The following is a 19,193-nucleotide window of genomic DNA, read 5'->3' on the forward strand; positions in this document are numbered from 1 at the left end:
GCGCGGTGGCAGGGGCGGCGCCGCAGGGAGCCGGCGGGCACCGCGCGGAGGCGGCGGGCGGGGCCGACCGGGGGGCGCTGGCCGAGATGACTGACAGGCGGCGCGGGGGCAGCCCGGCCGCCGTTTGGAAACTGCAGTTGGCGCCGCCAGGTTTCCCCGCCGGCCAGACGCGGCGGCCCGGGAGCGCGCGAGTCGAGCGGTCGCGGGCTCTCGCTCCGCCGCGGAGACGCTGCGGCGGCCGGGGAGCCCGAAGGGGAGCCCAGCATGTCGCTGCCTCCGGAGAAGGCGTCCGAGCTGAAGCAGCTCATCCACCAGCAGCTGAGCAAGGCGAGGCGGGGCGGGCGGCGGGGGCCGGGCTGGGGCGAGAGGCAAGCTCTGCGGAGTCGCGTCGAGCACAGCTGTGGGGCAGCAGGCCGTCGCTTCACCGGGGAGGTGGCGGCGGAGGGGCTGCCGGTGCTCTGGAGTGGAAGTGTTGCCGGTCCTTGGGGCTCAGCTGGGACCCCGCAGCAGCCGCCTCCCGCCCGCCGCGTGCCTGTGCCGAGTGTCGGCGTCTTTCAGCCCCGCCGTGGTCTTGACACGGCATTGTGTCCCCCAGATTCATAAAGGGTCAGTCAGTTAACTCACGGTCACATCTAAAAAGTTGAAAGCTGACACTTAGCCTTTGATCGTCTCCTGCAGGTCTCTGCTCTCAAAAAATTGGTTTCGGTTGAGTGTTATTTGTGGGGAAATGCTAGCAAAGGTAATAGATAAGGAGTAGAGCTTATTTTTAGAATTCGTACTAAAAAATTCATCTTTAAACGTGTTTTTCCTTTTAAAAACGTTATCTTTATTCTCAGTGAATTTCGGTGACAGTTTCACATTTATTGTTACTTTAGAGGTCTTTCTGAATTTAGTCTACACTCTCATTATGATTATTTTTTGGGGGGCGGGTCAGTATTTTAGAAAGAGGTTAGCTAGTTGGCAATCTTTGACTGATTTGTAACGTTGTAAGCCGTAATGCGAGTTTTCTGCATAGATGGATGTCCATGGCAGGATAAGAGAAATCCTTGCTGAGACCATACGGGAAGAACTGGCACCTGATCAACAACAGTTATCAACGGAAGATTTGATCAAAGCCCTTAGACGCCGGGGAATCATTGATGATGTGATGAAAGAACTTAATTTTGTTACTGTGAGTAATCTTTTAGAGGAAAAAATTTGAGAGTCTAAGTATATTCTCATGCTTACTGCTGCTCGTAGGGTCCATATTTGGGGCCTCTCCTTTTAGTAAAACTACTTTTTAAATAAGACCATTTTGTCTAGTAATATCCTTGTCTCAAGTATGAGCTACTCTACTCTTGAATGGAGCAGGTAGGATTATGCCTCAGTGAAATTGGAGTTATGGACCTGATTATTCCCTTTGCGGTGAGAGTTTTCTCTTGTTATTTTCTAGGTCTGTAACTTTAAGTATATATATTAGTCAAATTAGTTCACTCCAACCTAATTCTTTTTTACTAATATTCTATAATTTTTCTAGATTAAGCTTATTTTTAAAATAAACACATTCTTTTGGCACTGTGTTTTCTAAGATGAACAAATTATCAGTTTCTTTAAGAAAATAATTGTCTGCATAAGAACCTTCAAATCTTTTCATACAAATAGGTCAGTAGTGAGGTGATAGCCTCTCAGTACACAAATTAGTAAGTAGGTCTTCTTTTGAAACTGAGGCAATAATGAGAGACTGTGACCTCAATACCTAGGTAATATATTGTGAAAATTGGATGGACTTCATAATACACCAGGGAATAAGTGTTTTAGTACAGCATCCTTTTTTGGTTTTTGAGGTTTATAAACTCATTTGTTATAAAAATTGACCTAGTAACAGCTTCTGCTGTGTGAATGTGTCACTTCCTTATTAAAATCAGTTCTGGTCCTGGTGGAATCACAAGCCGGATGTTATATGAGGTTTGGAGAAAATTTAACCTTTTGTAAAGTGTTAAGAATTTGTTTTAGCATTCTGTGGACATGGCTTGAACATTAATTCCTTCGTGTTAGACTTTAGGAGTGACCAGTTGCATTACTGTTTTGGCAGGCTTTTCGTTATTTTAACTATGCTAGGAAAGTAAGGACATTTTGAGGGGATTTTATCCTATCTACTTTTGGTTCAGTTCTTAGTCCCATTATTGGCATTTCCTTGCTTAACTATAATTTTTGTTTTCTAATTTGTTTTGATTTTTTTCTGCCATTCTAGGATAATGTTGATCAAGAACTCCCTTCCTCTCCAAAACAACCTGTTGGCTTTACTGACAGACAATCAACGTTGTTAAAAAAAAGTATGTATATTTCTTTTTAACATTAATTTAGTTGTGGATAGTACTGCATATTGATGGGCTGTACTGTTTGGTATTTGATAGAAAACATTTCGATTTTTTTTTTCCAGAATGAGATACTTATATTTTTGTGATTAATCATCCAAAAAACTTAGATTCTATTTTGCATGAAGTATATCAGAAGATTTAATGTATAGCTGGGTGGAAGCAAAAACAGGACCACCTGTTTCTCATATTTTATTAATATATCTTATAAATTGTACAGCCTTGCTTTTTTAATGGCAATGTAATTATCTAACAAGTATACTAGCTGAGTTGGTAATTGACTGAATTGCTTTGTGGAGGTGAAGGAATGTTGGATAATCAACTAAAAAATAAAGGTATCCTAAACCTTGGCTCTGACTCCTTTCTAGCTGGGAGAAAGTAGCCAGAGTGTAAATTCAGAAAAAGATATCGTATTGGGTATCTTTTCTTCGCGGGGTACACAGGGGCCTGGTATCTAGTAAATATGTTACTCTTTATTTAGTCTTTGGTTTTATTTCTGTCAAGTTATTATTTCCTATTGTCTTGATCACATTGCTTAAGTTAATTGGCAGTTTCCTCATATATATTGCTACACTTTACAGCTAATATTGATCCAACACGGAGGTATCTTTACCTTCAGGTTTTGGGTGGAAAAGCTTTCTTGGAACATCTGCAAGAACCTGAGCCTTTACCAGGACAAGCTTGTTCAACCTTTACTTTATGTTTACATTTTCGAAACCAACGTTTTCGTTCTAAACCTGTTCCATGTGCCTGTGAACCAGATTTTCATGATGGCTTTTTACTTGAAGTACACAGAGAAAATTTAGGTAAGGAGCAATAATAAATTGCCATTTAATTTTGTAAATCTTTGTTAGGTTTTATTGCAGTACAACTTCTGCAATAAACAACTTCTGCTTAAGGAGAGATTTATAATGGATGAATCTCCCAGTCTTTTGTTTTATTTTTTTTCCCTCGCTGCTTTTTTCTACTTAAACTACTTACACCTACCTTCTTGCTTTATTTTTTGCAAATTAGTTTTCCCTGAATATTATTTTTTGACTGTTTTAATGGTTGGTTCTTTAGTAATAAAAATTTAAATGCTTGTTAGGTGGAGAATGAGACAGGATCCTTCTCATTTATGAAAGATGGCTAGATTTATGATGTCACATAACTTTTACAATCAAAGTTTAGATGTGAATCTATTACTCATTTTTATGACTTTAAAATTATGATGCTTGATTACTGTAATTATTTTACATTGTTTCTTTCTGTAAAGGTATCTTACATATTTTAGTTGTCAGTATCAAAATCCTTATAACATATTTGTAAACTTAACAGTTTTATAATTATACGTTCAGAATTTTAGATTACTGAGATGGCTAATGCACTACTAAAATTTTGTTACTTTTTACCCGGTGAAAAATGTTACCTTAATAAGGCAGTTAATGGCTTAAATTGCTAGCTCCAAGGTGCTGGATATTTCAGTTTTGTGTAGGTAATACAGTGGTTGTTTCTAGAGGCTTTGGGATAAAGGTATTTTATTCCTAAAATACCTTTATTAAAGGGGAATAATGGTATAATGGTACCTTTATTAAAGGGAAATATTAAAGGGGAATGTTGACATATTTGAAGGCCTTTTATTGTGGTAGCATATATTATTTATGTACTTTTGAAGAGCAGACTTACCTCTTAGAGGTCAGAAAACACCAATATGCATTAAGTAACTAAGTAACTTGTCACAGTTCCCCCAGTCCTCTCAAAAATTAGTGATACAAATAGGACTGTACTTTTATTCCCAGTCTGTGTAGCATGCTTCCTGAGGCATTGCCAACTTGCTCTGTTTGATTTTATTTGTTTATTATTAGTATCCTTTTCAATGAATGTATTCTTTTACATTGGTCTAACTGGATATGTAATGTGGTGTAATTTTTTTGTTTATGTTACTAGGTGATGGAACTAGAATGGCTGATTCAACAACAATGTTATCAATAAGTGACCCAGTTCATATGGTGCTAATCAAAACAGACATATTTGCCGAGACCACTTTAGTAGCATCCTATTTTCTTGAATGGCGATCGGTTTTGGGCTCAGAAAATGGAGTGACCAATCTTACTGTGGAACTTATGGGTGTAGGTATGATGATTAATATCACTGTTACCTTTTTATAGCCACAGTTGGTTTGTAAATACATTTTACATTTTAAAAATGCCTTTGTAAGCCAAGGGGGAAACATGTAAAAAGAGTTTCATTGGAATTACAGTGGTTCTGTAATTACAGTTCTATAATTACAGTTACAGAACTTCACAGTCACTCTGGCCTTGTCTAAAGGAAAAAAATTTTTTTTCTGTGAGATGCATAAAGAAATCTTGACGGTTTTTTTCCTCCAAATTTATTTGCTATAAAGAAAGTTAAGATTCTTCACACACACACGAACGCACTCACCCATACGTGACAACCTCCATCCTAGCACAGCCCAGAGTACTGCGCATCCCATCAGTGCCAGGGCCTTCCTGTACCAGCGGTTCTTGCAGAACATGGAGTAGGTATTCTTCTACCCTTTTACAGGTGGGAAAGGGGCTCAAAGAAGGGCTAATTTGCTCAATGTCAGTATCAATTGTAGTATTGTTTGAGAACGGAGATGGTACCTGTCTTGTCACCATTGTTTTCCTGGACTCTTGCATGCTACCTGATACGTAATACATATTTGCTAGTGGAATGAAAAACAAAATAAAACCTGCACTGTTTTAAACACTACATATTATGCAATTACTGGGTTGATCAAAAAGATCTTATGGAAAAACCTGGACGAACCTTTTGGCCGACCCAATACTTGTGGTATTGAAATTTGGTTACAGAGTTAAACTTGGCCAGTGGACAATAGAGCTTTAGTAATTTAGATTTTGATAAGTTAGAACCCAGAATACGTTTTTCCATAAGTAAATAGTAGGGAGAAAGCTCTATGTAGGAGATTTAAAAAAATATATATCTATTTATTTATTTGGCTGCGCTGGGTCTTAGTTGCAGCGTGCGGGATCTAGTTCCCTGAGCAGGGATTGAACCCGGGGCCCTTGCATTAGGAGTGCAGAGTCTTAACCACTGGACCACCAGGGAAGTCCCAGGATATTTATTCTCAAAAGAGATACCTATTATTTGTTTTCAAATATAGACCTAACACAATAGTAATAGAATGACCTGGAAATTTCTGATGCATCAAAGAAATATTAAATAGTTCTGGTATGAAGTATATTTGTTTTCTAATTCTTTAGATCCAGGCATGGATTAAAAATTTGTATGCACATGTAATGTGAAAAATGGGAAGGGATAAATGGAAATTTACTGTATGTGACAAAATGTATAAATATTTTCTGAGAATGAGGTGTTAACAATTGCTTTGTACTCAGCCATGAAAAGGAATGAAATTGGGTCATTTGTAGAGATGTGGATGGACCTAGGGAGTGTCATACAGAGTGAAGTAAGCCAGAAAGAGGAAAACAAATACTGTGTAATAATGCATATATGCAGAATCTAGAAAAATGGTACAGATGATCTTATTTGCAAAGCAGAAATAGAGACACAGATGTTGAGAACAAATGTATGGATACCAAGGGGGGGGGGTGGGAAGAATTGGGAGACTGGGATTGACACATATACATTATTGATACTAAAAAAAAGAAGAAGAAAAAAAACCCAGTTGCTTTGACTTTGTTTTTAATGAAGATAAAAATCAAGAATCATAAATTCTTTAGGTCTGGAAAGTCCTTTAAAATGTGATTTGGAAGCTAAGAAAATAGGTAATCTCCTTATAACTAGGTAAAGGCCTTTGAACAAAATAAAAACTAATTTGATTTGGTTCATTTTTAATATGAATATTAAAGATGACATTAAATATTATCTTTATTTCATGTAAATGGTAAAGTACAAAAATTCTTAAATTATTTTGGTTGAACTTTGATTGACTAAATATATATAGTATTAAAACTTCTGAAGTTACATTTATTTACATTTACAGGCACAGAATCAAAAGTTTCTGTGGGAATTTTAAATATAAAACTTGAGATGTACCCACCACTCAATCAAACATTATCTCAGGAAGTAGTGAACACACAGGTAAATAATCCTGAATTTCTCTTCTTTGTGTGTGTGTTTTCATAGTAGTATATTTACCTGTTAATTGTAGAAAGTGTTCTCTTTTTAGAAAATTATCATTTGTTAGTTTTAAGCAAGAGAAGGACAATATGAATCATTATTTAAAAATTTTTGTCTGGGGTCAAAAATGGTGGCTCTGGGGCTTCCCTCGTGGCGCAGTGGTTGAGAGTCCGCCTGCCGATGCAGGGGACATGGGTTCGTGCCCCGGTCGGGGAGGATCCCACATGCCGTGGAGAAGCTGGGCCTGTGAGCCATGGCCGCTGAGCCTGCACGTCCGGAGCCTGTGCTCCGCAGCGGGAGAGGCCACAACAGTGAGAGGCCCGCATACCTCAAAAAAAAAAAAAAAATGGTGGCTCTGACTACTGTATGGAGACTGGATTGTCCTGGGAAGTGTGAGAACAGGGAGACCAGTTAGGAGGCCCTTACAGACAAGCAATGGTGGTGTCTTCGATTAGGGTACTGGTAACGATGGAGGAAATGCAGAGATTTGTTACATATTTGAAGTAATTAATTAAGCAGAATGAATATAAATTGATATATATTTTTTAAATTTCAAGCTTGCTTTGGAACGTCAGAAAACTGCAGAGAAAGAGCGTTTATTTCTTGTGTATGCTAAGCAGTGGTGGAGAGAATATTTGCAAATTCGACCCTCACACAATTCACGGCTGGTTAAGATTTTTGCACAGGTTTGTAAGTTGTATGAGAAAAGCTTCACACCTGTATTTGAGATTTACTGTTGTAAATGTAAATTTCATTTAACTTGAATTTGTAAAATGTATTTATTTGAGATTTACTGTTGTAAATGTAAATTTCATTTAACTTGAATTTGTAAAATGTATTTATTCCAGACAAATGAAAGTTTATTTATAAAATAGAATGCTGAATTTGTAGTACTCTCTTACAGTAGTAAGTAGGTGAGTGACATAACACATCTTTGTTTTATTTTGGTTTTCTTTTTCAATTGTTTTTCTAAACCTTTTTTGAATATATTTGATTTAAATTAGATGAAAACTCATTTTGTTTAACTTGGAGTGTGTCCTTGATAGATACTTTGTACTAAATAATTAAGTACTGGGACACTTTGCAATTTATATATAAATTCAACTTTCATGTGCAGAATTGGGAGTGTAGGCATGTATTTTTTTGTTAGGGTACTTTTTTAAGGCAAACAATATTGCATGTAATAATTTTATTTAACCCATATCTCTAAGCTGGTGATCAGCAATATTTTACAGCAATTTTGTTATGTATCTCTGCCTCTGTTGTTTATTTTTATTATAATTTAAAAATATTTATTTATTTTTATTTGGCTGTGCCAGGTCTTAGTTGGGCACGCGGGATCTTTAGTTGCAGCATGTGGGATCTAGTTCCCTAACCAGGGATCGAACCTGGGCCCTCTGCATTGGGAGCGCAGAGTCTTAAATGCTGGACCACCAGGGAAGTCCCTCTGCCGCTACTTTTTCTGTATCCTAAGCCCATTTTCTCTTATTAATGAACCAACATAAGATAAATGATCACATCCATTTTTTTTTTTTTACAGCTTCTGAGGAACCATTCAAATATTTTATATGTATTCAGCCTCGAGTAGGTGCTTTCAGAGGAGTATAGTGTATTTTGGGTAGTATTTCTCAGATCCTATACATTTGTCTAGCTTTAACCTACATTCCCTAGATTTTAGAACAGACTAAAAATGGTTCAGTTTCTAGGTGAGGAGCTTGAGAATGGGAAACCTAGTTGACTGGTGGTGGAAATGCGGGAAGTGGCTTCTGACTTTCCAATAGCGTTGTCTATACGTTGAATGACTGGGCAGGTGACGTCAGGACAAGGGTGAAGAGAAACCAGTTGAGGTATAACTGGCTCCCTGCTGTCTATATAGTCTAGGGTGCGGTTATTCACTGCCCTGTGAATCCCGGACCAGAGGGGGCACCTGCACAGGGAGGGAGGGAGGAAGTGGATCAGAGAAATGGCACAGGGAAGAACTGAATAATGTCCTGTTGTGTATACATACACACCACACCTTCTTTATCCATTCACCCCTTGATGGACACTTAGGTGTTTCCATAACTTGGCCGTTATGAATAATGCTGCAGTGACCTGGGATGGGTGTGTAGGTATCTCTTTGAGATGCTGATTTCAGTAGCTTTGGATGTACATCCAGGAGTCGGATTGCTGGGTCGTACGATGGTTTAAGTTCTTACTGTCACAGGCTTTGGAGTCACATGGCTCAGTGTTTGAATCCTGGCTCTGTTGTGTAATAGCTGTAGCTTCAGTTTCTTTAACTTTATTTATTTATTATTGTATTTATTTATTTTTGGCTGCGTCAGGTCTTTGTTGCTGTGCGCCAGCTTTCTCTAGTTGCAGCGAGCGGAGGCTATTCTTCGTTGCAGTGTGTGGGCTTCTCATTGTGGTGGCTTCTCTAGTTGCAGAGCATGGGCTCTAGGTGTGTGGGCTTAAGTAGTTGTGGCATGAGGGCTCAGTAGTTGTGGCACGAGGGCTCAGTAGTTGTGGCACATGGGCTTAGTTGCTCTGCATGTAGCTTCAGTTTCTTTATTGATGAAATGAAAATAATAAGAGATGTTATGAGGATTAAAAGAAAAATTGCAGGTACAACACTCAGTAGCCTAGTGCTGCATGTCAGGTGAGCACTCAAGAAGTGGTGTCCAGAATTACTTCCTCTTATTAATGTATTCTAAGAAAAAGTGTTAAAATTGGGAATGATTAACCTGTCATTACAGATAATGTTTTCCCCTTCTCCTCCAGGATGAAAATGGGATAAATAGACCAGTCTGTTCTTACGTTAAACCACTTCGAGCTGGGAGGCTTCTGGATACTCCAAGGCAAGCAGCAAGATTTGTTAATGTCCTTGGTTATGAAAGAGCCCCTGTTATCGGAGGAGGAGGTAAACAGGAACAGTGGTGCACTCTGCTGGCCTTTCTCTGTAGAAACAAGGTATCCTACACACATAATAGAACTAAAAACCAGTACATCATAGTTATTGTGAGTTTATGGTATATTTGTAAAAGAATTAACTTCGGAAAAAAGTACGTATTGTCAATTTGAACAAGTCACGATCTTGTTTTCATCATTTTCCTTAACATTTAAATGTCAGTACATTAAAAAAAAAAAACTTCACGGGATTCCCTGGTGGTGCAGTGGTTGAGAGTCGGCCTGCCGATGCAGAGGACGTGGGTTTGTGCCCTGGTCCGGGAGGATCCCACATGCCGCGGAGCGGCTGGGCCCGTGAGCCATGGCCGCTGAGCCTGCACGTCCGGAGCCTGTGCTCCGCAGCGGGAGAGGCCACAGCGGTGAGAGGCCCGTGTACTGCAAAAAAACAAAAAAACAAAAAAAAACTTCACATCTTTATTTTCTCAAGTAATTTCTTATTTAACATAATGTGATTTTTGTGAGGTGTAGGGACCTACAAGCACTATAGTGTCAGAAACCAAGGTGGAGAGGTAAACAGTGAATTAGATATAGCACCAAGACCAGAACCATGGTCTTTTAGTACTATTTATGGGTTAAAATTTGCTTAGATGGTACTTTATTTTTTTTTTTTTTTGCGGTACGCGGGCCTCTCCCATTGCGGAGCACAGGCTCCAGACGCGCAGGCTCAGCGGCCATGGCTCACGGGCCCAGCCGCTCCGCGGCATGTGGGATCTTCCCGGACCGGGGCACGAACCCGTGTCCCCTGCATCGGCAGGCGGACTCTCAACCACTGCGCCACCAGGGAAGCCCGGTACTTTTTTTTTTTTTAAAGAGAAAATGGCAGTTACAAATTGAATATGGAAAAAAAAATGTTGGATTGCACGGTATTTAGTTCCAAATATAAGTATATATTTAAGAATTTGTGTATATATATTGATGTTGAACGTAAATGATTTCAGTAAACTAGTTTTATATATTATGGTATATTTTCTAATTTTCTGTGTTCTAAAATTTTGATGATATTATGAAAACAAGACTATCTTTAGCATTCCAACTCTGTTGAAACACAACAGAAAAAATAAATTTCTTTAATGTATTATTGTTTTGAAATAATTTTTAGTTTGAAGTTGTGTAAATAGTACATATGGGTATTCACAAGGCAAAGCTTATACATTGGAAGAAACCATTTAGATTAGAGATTGATTTGTCAATTGGAAAGCTTTTTAAAGACAATTGAAAACAGTTAAACATTACTTATCAAAAAAATTATTTTGATTTATTCCCAAGTTGTAGTTCCCAGAAGTTGTATGTATGGATTTAAACTTAAAATAAAAATTTCAAATATAGTAGGAATGGTACATATTTTAAATTATTATCTAAATAATTCTTTTGTAAAACAAATAATCACCCCCTTTGATCCTCTGTTTTATTTTCTTTACCTGAGTTTATTTGAAGAGATAGCACAGCTTGACTTAGAAGTTTGAAAATTATTTAAAATATTTTTCTTGCACAAACAATAGCTTTACAACAGTAAAGGTGAAATTTCACCCATAATTCTATTTTTCATCTATTTTATATTTTTATGTTTCTCTCCTGTGTATATATGATTTTTCCATAATTATAATTGATATAAATAAAATTTTGTGCCCTGCTTTTATAAATTAGCATTATGTTTTGAACATTTTCCTATGTGTTGCTACAGTCATTATGATCTCCATCTTTTAATGGCTGAATAAAGTTTTCATGAGTTGATATACAAAATCTACTTAACTGTTTTGTTGTCATAGGATCTGTTTTGCCATCATAGGAACTGTTTCTTTTGGCTAAGTTAGGCTTGCTTCCAATTTTTTTGATATCACTGCGAATGAATTTTTGCATTGAATGTCTTTGGTTATATTGTTATTTTTCTTCTGAAATTTTTTTCTAATACAAAATCTCATGTATAGAAATAACTGGGTCTAAAAGGTTGGATATTATATTTTTCAAAAGTCAATTTAACAATTATAAGGTGCTATTTGTTTTATTATTGTTAATTAAAAGACAGCAGTGTAGAGCCACTAATGCAAAATTTGGGGGGAAAGAAATCATCCCTCATTCTAACACTGACCTCAATAGTTATTTTTGCTTTTGTATATTACCTGTAGTCCTACACTTAAATATTTTCATATAATTATAGCCATACTGTTTAATTAATTTTAATACTTTTTTCACAGAAAATATCAGATATTTTCTATTATTTTTGTTGTTTCATAATTTTTTAAAATTGTGAAAGTAATATAACATTATCAAAGAGAGTTTAGACAAGAGAAGGGGAAACTATATATATATAATCTACGCTAATTGTAGCTATTGTTGGTGTTCTGTTGTTCTTTTATCCAATCATTTTTTTCTATGTATGTATTTCCTTAAAACGATCATGTATAGATACTTTAATTCATTGTTTTAATTTAAGTTTGAGTATTTTCCTGTTTATTTTCATTTCCTACTATATGATTTGTCAGCTTGTGTGTTCATGCCCTTTAGCTATTTATCTTTAAATTCTTACTGCTTTCCTTCTATGTTGTATGAGTTTTTTATAAACTTTGGAATCTTAGAGTGTACATATTATGACTATCAGATTTGTAGGCACTGACTTTGTAAAACAGGTGCTTTTAAAATTTGTATGTTCTTTTTTTCCCTCATTGTTTTAGCTTAACACTGGACTAATGATTAAAAGTGAAAATTTAATAATACTTTTTATTTGCAATTTTGTATTTAAAGAGGAAACAATATGAAGGAGTAAATAGTTAATTTTACTTCCTTTCATTTCCAGGGAGACTGTGAAGACCATGCCAACCTCCTGTGCAGCCTCCTTCTCGGATATGGGCTGGAAGCCTTTGTCTGTGTCGGGACAAAGGCCAAGGGAGTGTCCCACGCGTGGGTTATGACGTGTGGGACTGATGGAACCATCACTTTTTGGGAGAGTTTAACAGGACACAGGTTTGTCAACTAAGTTTATAAGGATATTAACATGAGGGTGTAAATGTTGTAAACTATAGGTTCTTTTTTTGTATTGATGATACTCAAAGACACGTATTGATAATTTTGGTTATGTAAAAAATTACTTCAAGTAAGATAGCTAGGAACTAAACTCTAAGAAAATTTGTACACCTAAAATGTTCTTTACCAACATGATATTAATAAAAAATGAATTATGTTTATTTTTAATTTTGTGTAATTGGCTTATGTTTCTTCTTTTCTTTTCTTTTTGGCCGTGCGTGCCACGTGGCATGCGGGATCTTAGTTCCCCGAGAAGGGATTAAACCGCGCCCCCTGCAGTGGAAGTGTGGAGTCTTAACCACTGGACCACCAGGGATGTCCTGGCATATGTTTTTCCTGATGATCGTCCCTAAGCCTAAAAATAAATACAAGTTGTAAATCATTTCTTTTGAAAATTTGATGTGGTTACCAACTCTGTGTTGGTAAATCCACTGTACTTTTTTTCAGTGTCATCAGATTTTGAAAGAGCGAAATGTTCCCTCCTTCCTGGAACATTCTCTTCCTTAGCTTCTCTCGTAGCACTGTGTTTCAGTTTTCATTATTCCTCTTTGGCTGTTCTCTGTTTTCCTTCATTTTATCTTCAAATGTGAGAATTCCTGAAGGCACAGCCCTGGGCCCTCTTCTCATTTTCCTGGGTTTTCTTTTTTCTTGGTTGATAATCATTTTAATTAGTTGTACCTAAAAATGTGTAACTAAATTATTTTGTTATATGATAAATGTTTTTGATCTTAATGCTATACACAGAATATGTTCTTGTGTTAAAGGAATAAAATTGGTTCTATATCATAAGATGTGCCATACAGTTAACATAGAGTAATCAAATTGTGGAAATAGAAGAAAGAAAAACAAGTATTAAACTGTACTCTTGGGAAATAGTTATGACCTTAAGTGTTAGAATAATTTTTTTCCTCAATAAGCTGCTGTTGTCTTATTTTTTAAGTTCTTATTATATAAAATTATGATTAACCTTTTTTAGGTACCTCCACAAACCTACGAGTCCTGATGAGCCTTCAGCTGCTGAACAGCCGAAACCGTTGTACCCGTATAGAACAATCGGTTGTGTTTTCAATCATCAGATGTTCCTGGGAAACTGTCAGCCCTCTGACTCAGTAGAAAGCTGTGTATTTGATTTGAATGATGAGTCCAAATGGAAACCCATGAGTGAGGAAGCAATTAAATCCGTTTGTGCTCCAGGGGCCACCACGTCCCTCCCTCCCTTCCCTCCGCTGTGTGCGTCCACGATCGATGCTTCAGTAACAAGCAATGAAATTGAAATGCAGCTCAGGCTACTGGTGTCGGAACACAGGAAGGTAATTAACACTGATGTTTGTGCTTTCCTGCAGTTTTTTCATTTGTTTATGTATTTAATAATTTGGGGGGCATGTAAAATAGTGCCAATCAATATTCTAGCCCTAAACAAAGCAAATTCAATCCCTTCCTTTATGAAGCTTGTAGTTTTGAAAATCATGAGAATAAAGTTCTGAGATTCAAAAATTTCTAAACTCACCAATACTTCGAGAATTTATTGCTTCCTTCTAGAAATGAAGAACGGTGGACTTGTTCAGACTTTTGTGAATTTGGATTTCCTCTTTTTAAAGTACTTACTCACATCATTCCCCATTGAAAATATTGGGTTAATTTTTTTCATATTCATTTTTTTCCAGGTTTGTTTAGTTTGTTTTGTTTTTCTATTACATTAAAGTAGGTAGATGTAAGATGGTATCCTCGTTGTGTCTTTAATTTGCATTTCCCTGATTGCTGATGAGATCAAGTTTCTTATTAGTCATTTAGATTTCTTTTGTAAAGGGCCTTAAAGGAAACATAAAAAGAACTAATCATAAAGGAAAAGATTAGTATATTTTAAGAACTTATTTTAAGAACTTATGTTCGTCAAAAGAAATCATTAAGAGAGTGAAAAAGCAGCCTTGGAGTGGGAAAAGTTATTTGCCACACATATAACCAACAAAAGACTAGAGTCCAAAACTTCTACAGAAGATTGATTTCTAATTCACCTTTTGGGATTCCCTAGTAGACTCCCCACCTTGGGTGAGCCCTGATACTCATGTTCCTTGAGACCATCAAAGGCAAGCTGATTATCAAGCATGTTCTCTGGGCTCCCAATTACTCTTAGCTTTGGCCTCTAAAATCTTACCTACTTGCCAACTCCTCAAAGCATTTAGGAATATGTTTTGGGAAGTATTTAATGTGGCATCTGTAGTGTGTTTGCAGCAATAGGTGGGTCAGGGCCCCAGCTCACTGCACTGCTGGAAGCCAAAGCCCCTGACTTGTGCCCTCCATTGCTTGTATTGCCTTTTAGTTTTCTTAGCTCCTGTTCACAAATGAAACCGATATTTTATTACATTGTAAGAGTTACTTTGTATAGAAAAAGAACACAAAACTGAGCTGGATGCCATTGATGATCACTAGCTAAGTTAATGGTGTCTGTAAACCGGCAAGTGGGATTCGGAGGAAAAGTATAGGTGATCATAGACCTTGGAATCACTTGAAACCAGTTGTAACTGAATGTGAAATTAGATCTGTTATGATAATCAAAATATTTAGAATTTTGAGTTTGTTTGTAACATTAAAAAAAAATCACGTGTCTAGATAGCAATAGTTCATTTGATATTATAAATGACATTAGAATTGCCTTCAACATGCTTTAAGTTCCCTGAGGGCCTAAAGCCTGTGCTCTTCGGTACCTTTTACAGAATAAATGCTTGGTAAATATTTGAGCTTAATTATATATGCAATTGTTTGTTGACTTTTTTCCCATACTACAGTTGAATTTATGGTGGGAGCAATCAAATTAAGCAGATTCAACCTTGCTAAACTCTTTAAAGTTAAATAAAATGTGACCTCAGGGGGCTTCCCTGGTGGCTCAGTGGTTGAGAGTCCGCCTGCCAATGCAGGAGACATGGGTTCGTGCCCCGGTCCGGGAAGATCCCACATGCCGTGGAGCGGCTGGGCCCGTGAGCCATGGCCACTGAGCCTGCGTGTCTGGAGCCTGTGCTCCGCAATGGGAGAGGCCACAGCAGTGAGAGGCCCGCGTACCGCAAAAAAAAAAAAAAAAAAAAAAAATGTGACCTCAGAATTCAGTGACACTCTGTCTTCCGCGGTAGGATGATTCCTTATGGTCTTGTGGATATTAAGGAAGTACAGGATTTGGAGCCTTCACTAACATTGCATTGGCCGATTTTTGTTGTTTCTCTAAGAAGTAAAACCTGATACCTGAAGTTCCTTTTATAATTTTTACTTCTGTGTATCCTTATAATAATAGGAAGCTAAGAAAATTATGACAGGTTTTAAAAATCTCTTGGCATACAGTAAAATAATCAATTATTAAAATCAATAAAATAATCAATTTCCCTTTCGATTGCTGTAGGATCTTGGCCTCACTACTGTTTGGGAAGACCAGCTTTCCTATCTCTTATCACCCGCTCTGGCATCTTATGAATTTGAGCGTACAACCAGTATATCTGCGGGCAATGAAGAATTTCAGGACGCCATCAGGAGGGCTGTACCTGATGGTCACACATTTAAAGGGTTCCCGATACACTTTGTGTATAGAAATGCGCGGCGCGCCTTTGCCACATGTCTTCGGTAGGTGGATTGTAACATAGATGTTTCTGACTTAATCTCAGCCATCAGTATGGTTCTCATTTAGGAATGAGTTCAGAGTCACACAGGCAGCTCTTATGATACATCCTTCTGCCACAGGTTGTGATTCATTAGGACCGGAATGTAGCTCTAGAGAGTTCGGGATAATTTTCCCAATGGTTTTGGTGCAATTTAGTTGAGGATCACTGATCTTATATAGCGTCACTTTAAAAATTTATAGACCATGAGGAAATAGTTTATAATTTGAATAGTTTTACCAAAATTATAGAGCCATTGGTAGCAGAGACAGGATTTTTTTTTTTTTTTTTTTTGTGGTACATGGGCCTCTCACTGTTGTGGCCTCTCCCGTTGCGGAGCACAGGCTCAGCGGCCATGGCTCACGGGCCCACCCGCTCCACGGCATGTGGGATCTTCCCGGACCAGGGCACGAACCCACGTCCCCTGCATCGGCAGGCGGACTCTCAGCCACTGCGCCACCAGGGAAGCCCCAGAGACAGGATTTTTAAAAATCTTTTTTTTTAACATCTTTATTGGAGTATAATTGCTTTACAATGGTGTGTTAGTTTCTGCTGTATAACAGGGTGAATCAGCTATACGTATACATATATCCCCGTATCTCCTCCCTCTTGCGTCTCCCTCCCACCCTCCCTATCCCTAAAAATCATTTTAAATACTGACTTTCTTGGGAATAAGAAAGTAAAACCTAAATTCATTTCTTAATTGAATACATTTTCTTTCTTCTGTAGGTCTCCTTTCTGTGAAGAAATAATCTGTTGCCGTGGAGACCAGGTGCGACTGGCAGTTCGTGTCCGAGTGTTTACTTACCCTGAATCTGCATGTGCTGTTTGGATCATGTTTGCTTGTAAATATCGCTCAGTACTATAGGACTAACTAACATTTCTATAAGAATATACCTGTATTTTATTGGAATTTTACACGTTGTATTGATACATTACTAGCTGTTTAGAGGTTCATTATTTTAAAAATCACAGTCTGGCTTGGATGTCATATTTCACTTTTGTATATACCTGACTAATAATGTTTGAAAAAAATCATGATGTGTGTATTTAAAAATTAAGGATGAAAAACTTATATAAATCTGAGTGGAAGTTAGTATAAATTAAGTGTGTATCCTATTTTAATAAATGCTACTTCGTTTATAGGTAGTCAGTAGTTTAAATATGAATATAAAATTTACTCAGTTTTCTTTACATTAGCAGGTAATCAGAACGTTATTTGTCTAAGGGTTTGAGCCATAGTAAAATTAATATGATTATTATTTTTCATAGATTAATGGGATTATTTTATATAAGTTAGGAGACTTTAACTTCACAACAGATTTATTTATTACATAGATGAAAATACATTTTGATGAGTTTACCACTTTTGTGGTTTACCCATAACCATAGGGATATTTGTGGCTTTCCAGAGAGTTATGGGAAGATATGGATGCAGGAGCAGGGAAAAAACTAGTACCAGAAAAGCATAAATATTAGTAACAAAACAAACTGCACTTGAAAGTACACAAATAATTTATAAATATTTGTTAGTTTGATTCATTATAAAAGTGAATTGGGTATTTTAGAAAAAATTTATCATACCCTTTTGTTATGATGTTGAGAAATTGTTTTCTGTAATTAATATTGGCAGTCTGTTGCTGGCTGATTTTCTGTGGTCAGAGGATTCATTACTAGCCTCTCATGGAGTCCGTCTTCTGAAACCACAGTTTTTCTTTCTTTCTTTTTCCCTTTGTGGTAAAAACATCGATGTATATGTGATAAATCTAAATCAGGATTGTGTGTGAGGCCACTGAAAAATAAGCCTCTGTGAGCGCCTCCATGCCGATGTTTGATTTTAAATTGAGCACAGTGAGCGTTGAAGAAAGAGGCTGTAGCAGTTTGACTGTAAGAAGCTGCCTGACGGATTACTTTGCAGGTCCGTCAGCCTCTCTGCACAGCTCTCGGTTCAGTTCCTTCTCCCGCCGGGCTTCTTAGGAAAGTGACTGTGTACTGTTGGCTGTGCAAGTTATTCTTTTCATCACTTTAATTCACCATAACAAATAAGATGATTTAATGTTTTAAAAATTAAAGATATCCTAAAATTTACTTTTTGTTTTATTTTTACATATGATAACTATTTATGATTTCACTTATTTAAAAAATCTGAAAGTATCTCTCCTGTATCAATTTTTATTGAAAACAATCAGGAGTTTCTTGAGAGATTGACATGACTTTAGAGGATTAGAGAGATATGAGTTAGACTTTTACTCTGTTGCTGGAATTACTCACAAAGCTATTGACAGAGAAATTGGCTTGTAGTTTGCAACTTCTGGAACAAACTCTTTATGAGGCACGTACTAAGAGGCAGACTGTATAATATATGAGATCAAGGCCGTGTTATCTTTGAGGCTGGGCTTTCTACCTTATTGTGCCAGAGTAACACAGGTACTTGTAATGCGCCTTTGGTGTAAATTCTAAAATAAATTTCCTTTTTATGCACTTTAATAGAGTCTGGCATGAATTAATATTTTCCTTTAAAGATGGTTTATTTCCAAATATTATTTCAGTCCTTTTATCACTAGAATTCTGCTATTCTTCTTACTAATTTTTCTTTTTAAAAATTAAATTTACCTTGTATATTTAGCTCTGTTATAAAAATTGTTTTTCTATTAAAATTGTAAACTTTTTAAAATATAATGCTTATATTGTGTTCTTTTTAAAAAAATATTTATATATTTATTTGGTTGTGCTGGGTTGTTTTTTTTTTAATATCTTTATTGGAGTATAATTGCTTTACAGTGGTGTGTTAGTTTCTGCTTTATAACAAAGTGAATCAGCTATACATATATCCCCATATCTCCTTCCTCTTGTGTCTTCCTCCCACCCTCCCTATCCTACCCCTCTAGTTGGTCACAAAGCACTGAGCTGATCTCCCTGTGCTATGCGGCTGCTTCCCACTAGCTATCTATTTTATATTTGGTAGTATATATAAGTCCATGCCACTCTCTCACTTTGTCCCGTGCTGGGTCTTAAGTTGCAGGAGGTGGGCTCCTTTAGTTGCAACTCGCTGGCACCTTAGTTGCAGCAGGCAGGCTCCTTAGTTGTGGCATGCGAACTCTTAGTTATGGTA

General features: G+C 37.1%; 1 protein-coding gene and 1 non-coding gene across 4 annotated transcripts; one reads left to right on the forward strand and one right to left on the reverse strand.

The window, feature by feature from the left end:
- The first annotated feature begins 109 nt into the window (after nucleotides 1–109).
- On the forward strand, nucleotides 110–18,706 carry CEP76 (centrosomal protein 76). Of its 3 annotated transcripts, none has more exons than XM_060028615.1 (12): nucleotides 110–327; nucleotides 1,016–1,171; nucleotides 2,231–2,312; nucleotides 2,936–3,160; nucleotides 4,281–4,466; nucleotides 6,343–6,440; nucleotides 7,037–7,165; nucleotides 9,240–9,428; nucleotides 12,217–12,383; nucleotides 13,420–13,753; nucleotides 15,829–16,046; nucleotides 16,811–18,706. In XM_060028615.1, exons 1-12 carry the CDS (start codon nucleotides 265–267, stop codon nucleotides 16,947–16,949), a joined length of 1,986 nt encoding a protein of 661 aa, XP_059884598.1. In that variant the 5' UTR covers nucleotides 110–264; the 3' UTR covers nucleotides 16,950–18,706. The 3 variants fall into 3 exon arrangements, with proteins under 3 accessions (XP_059884598.1, XP_059884600.1, XP_059884601.1); XM_060028617.1 differs by having other exon boundaries at nucleotides 3,143–3,160; XM_060028618.1 differs by lacking the exon at nucleotides 15,829–16,046.
- On the reverse strand, nucleotides 5,372–5,444 carry TRNAR-CCU (transfer RNA arginine (anticodon CCU)). The gene has a single exon. It is a non-coding gene; the product is annotated as a tRNA-Arg (tRNA).
- Nucleotides 18,707–19,193: the final 487 nt, after the last annotated feature.

Source organism: Delphinus delphis, chromosome 13 (assembly GCF_949987515.2).
Source record: "Delphinus delphis chromosome 13, mDelDel1.2, whole genome shotgun sequence".
In the NCBI taxonomy this organism is placed as follows: domain Eukaryota; kingdom Metazoa; phylum Chordata; class Mammalia; order Artiodactyla; family Delphinidae; genus Delphinus; species Delphinus delphis.

Coding starts and splice junctions, on each gene's coding strand:
- CEP76 (XM_060028615.1), top strand. CDS start 265: ATGTCGCTGCCTCCGGAGAAGGCGTCCGAGCTGAAGCAGCTCATCCAC. Junction 6,441..7,036: donor AGGAAGTAGTGAACACACAG/GTAAATAATCCT, acceptor TTAAATTTCAAG/CTTGCTTTGGAACGTCAGAA. Junction 12,384..13,419: donor GAGAGTTTAACAGGACACAG/GTTTGTCAACTA, acceptor AACCTTTTTTAG/GTACCTCCACAAACCTACGA.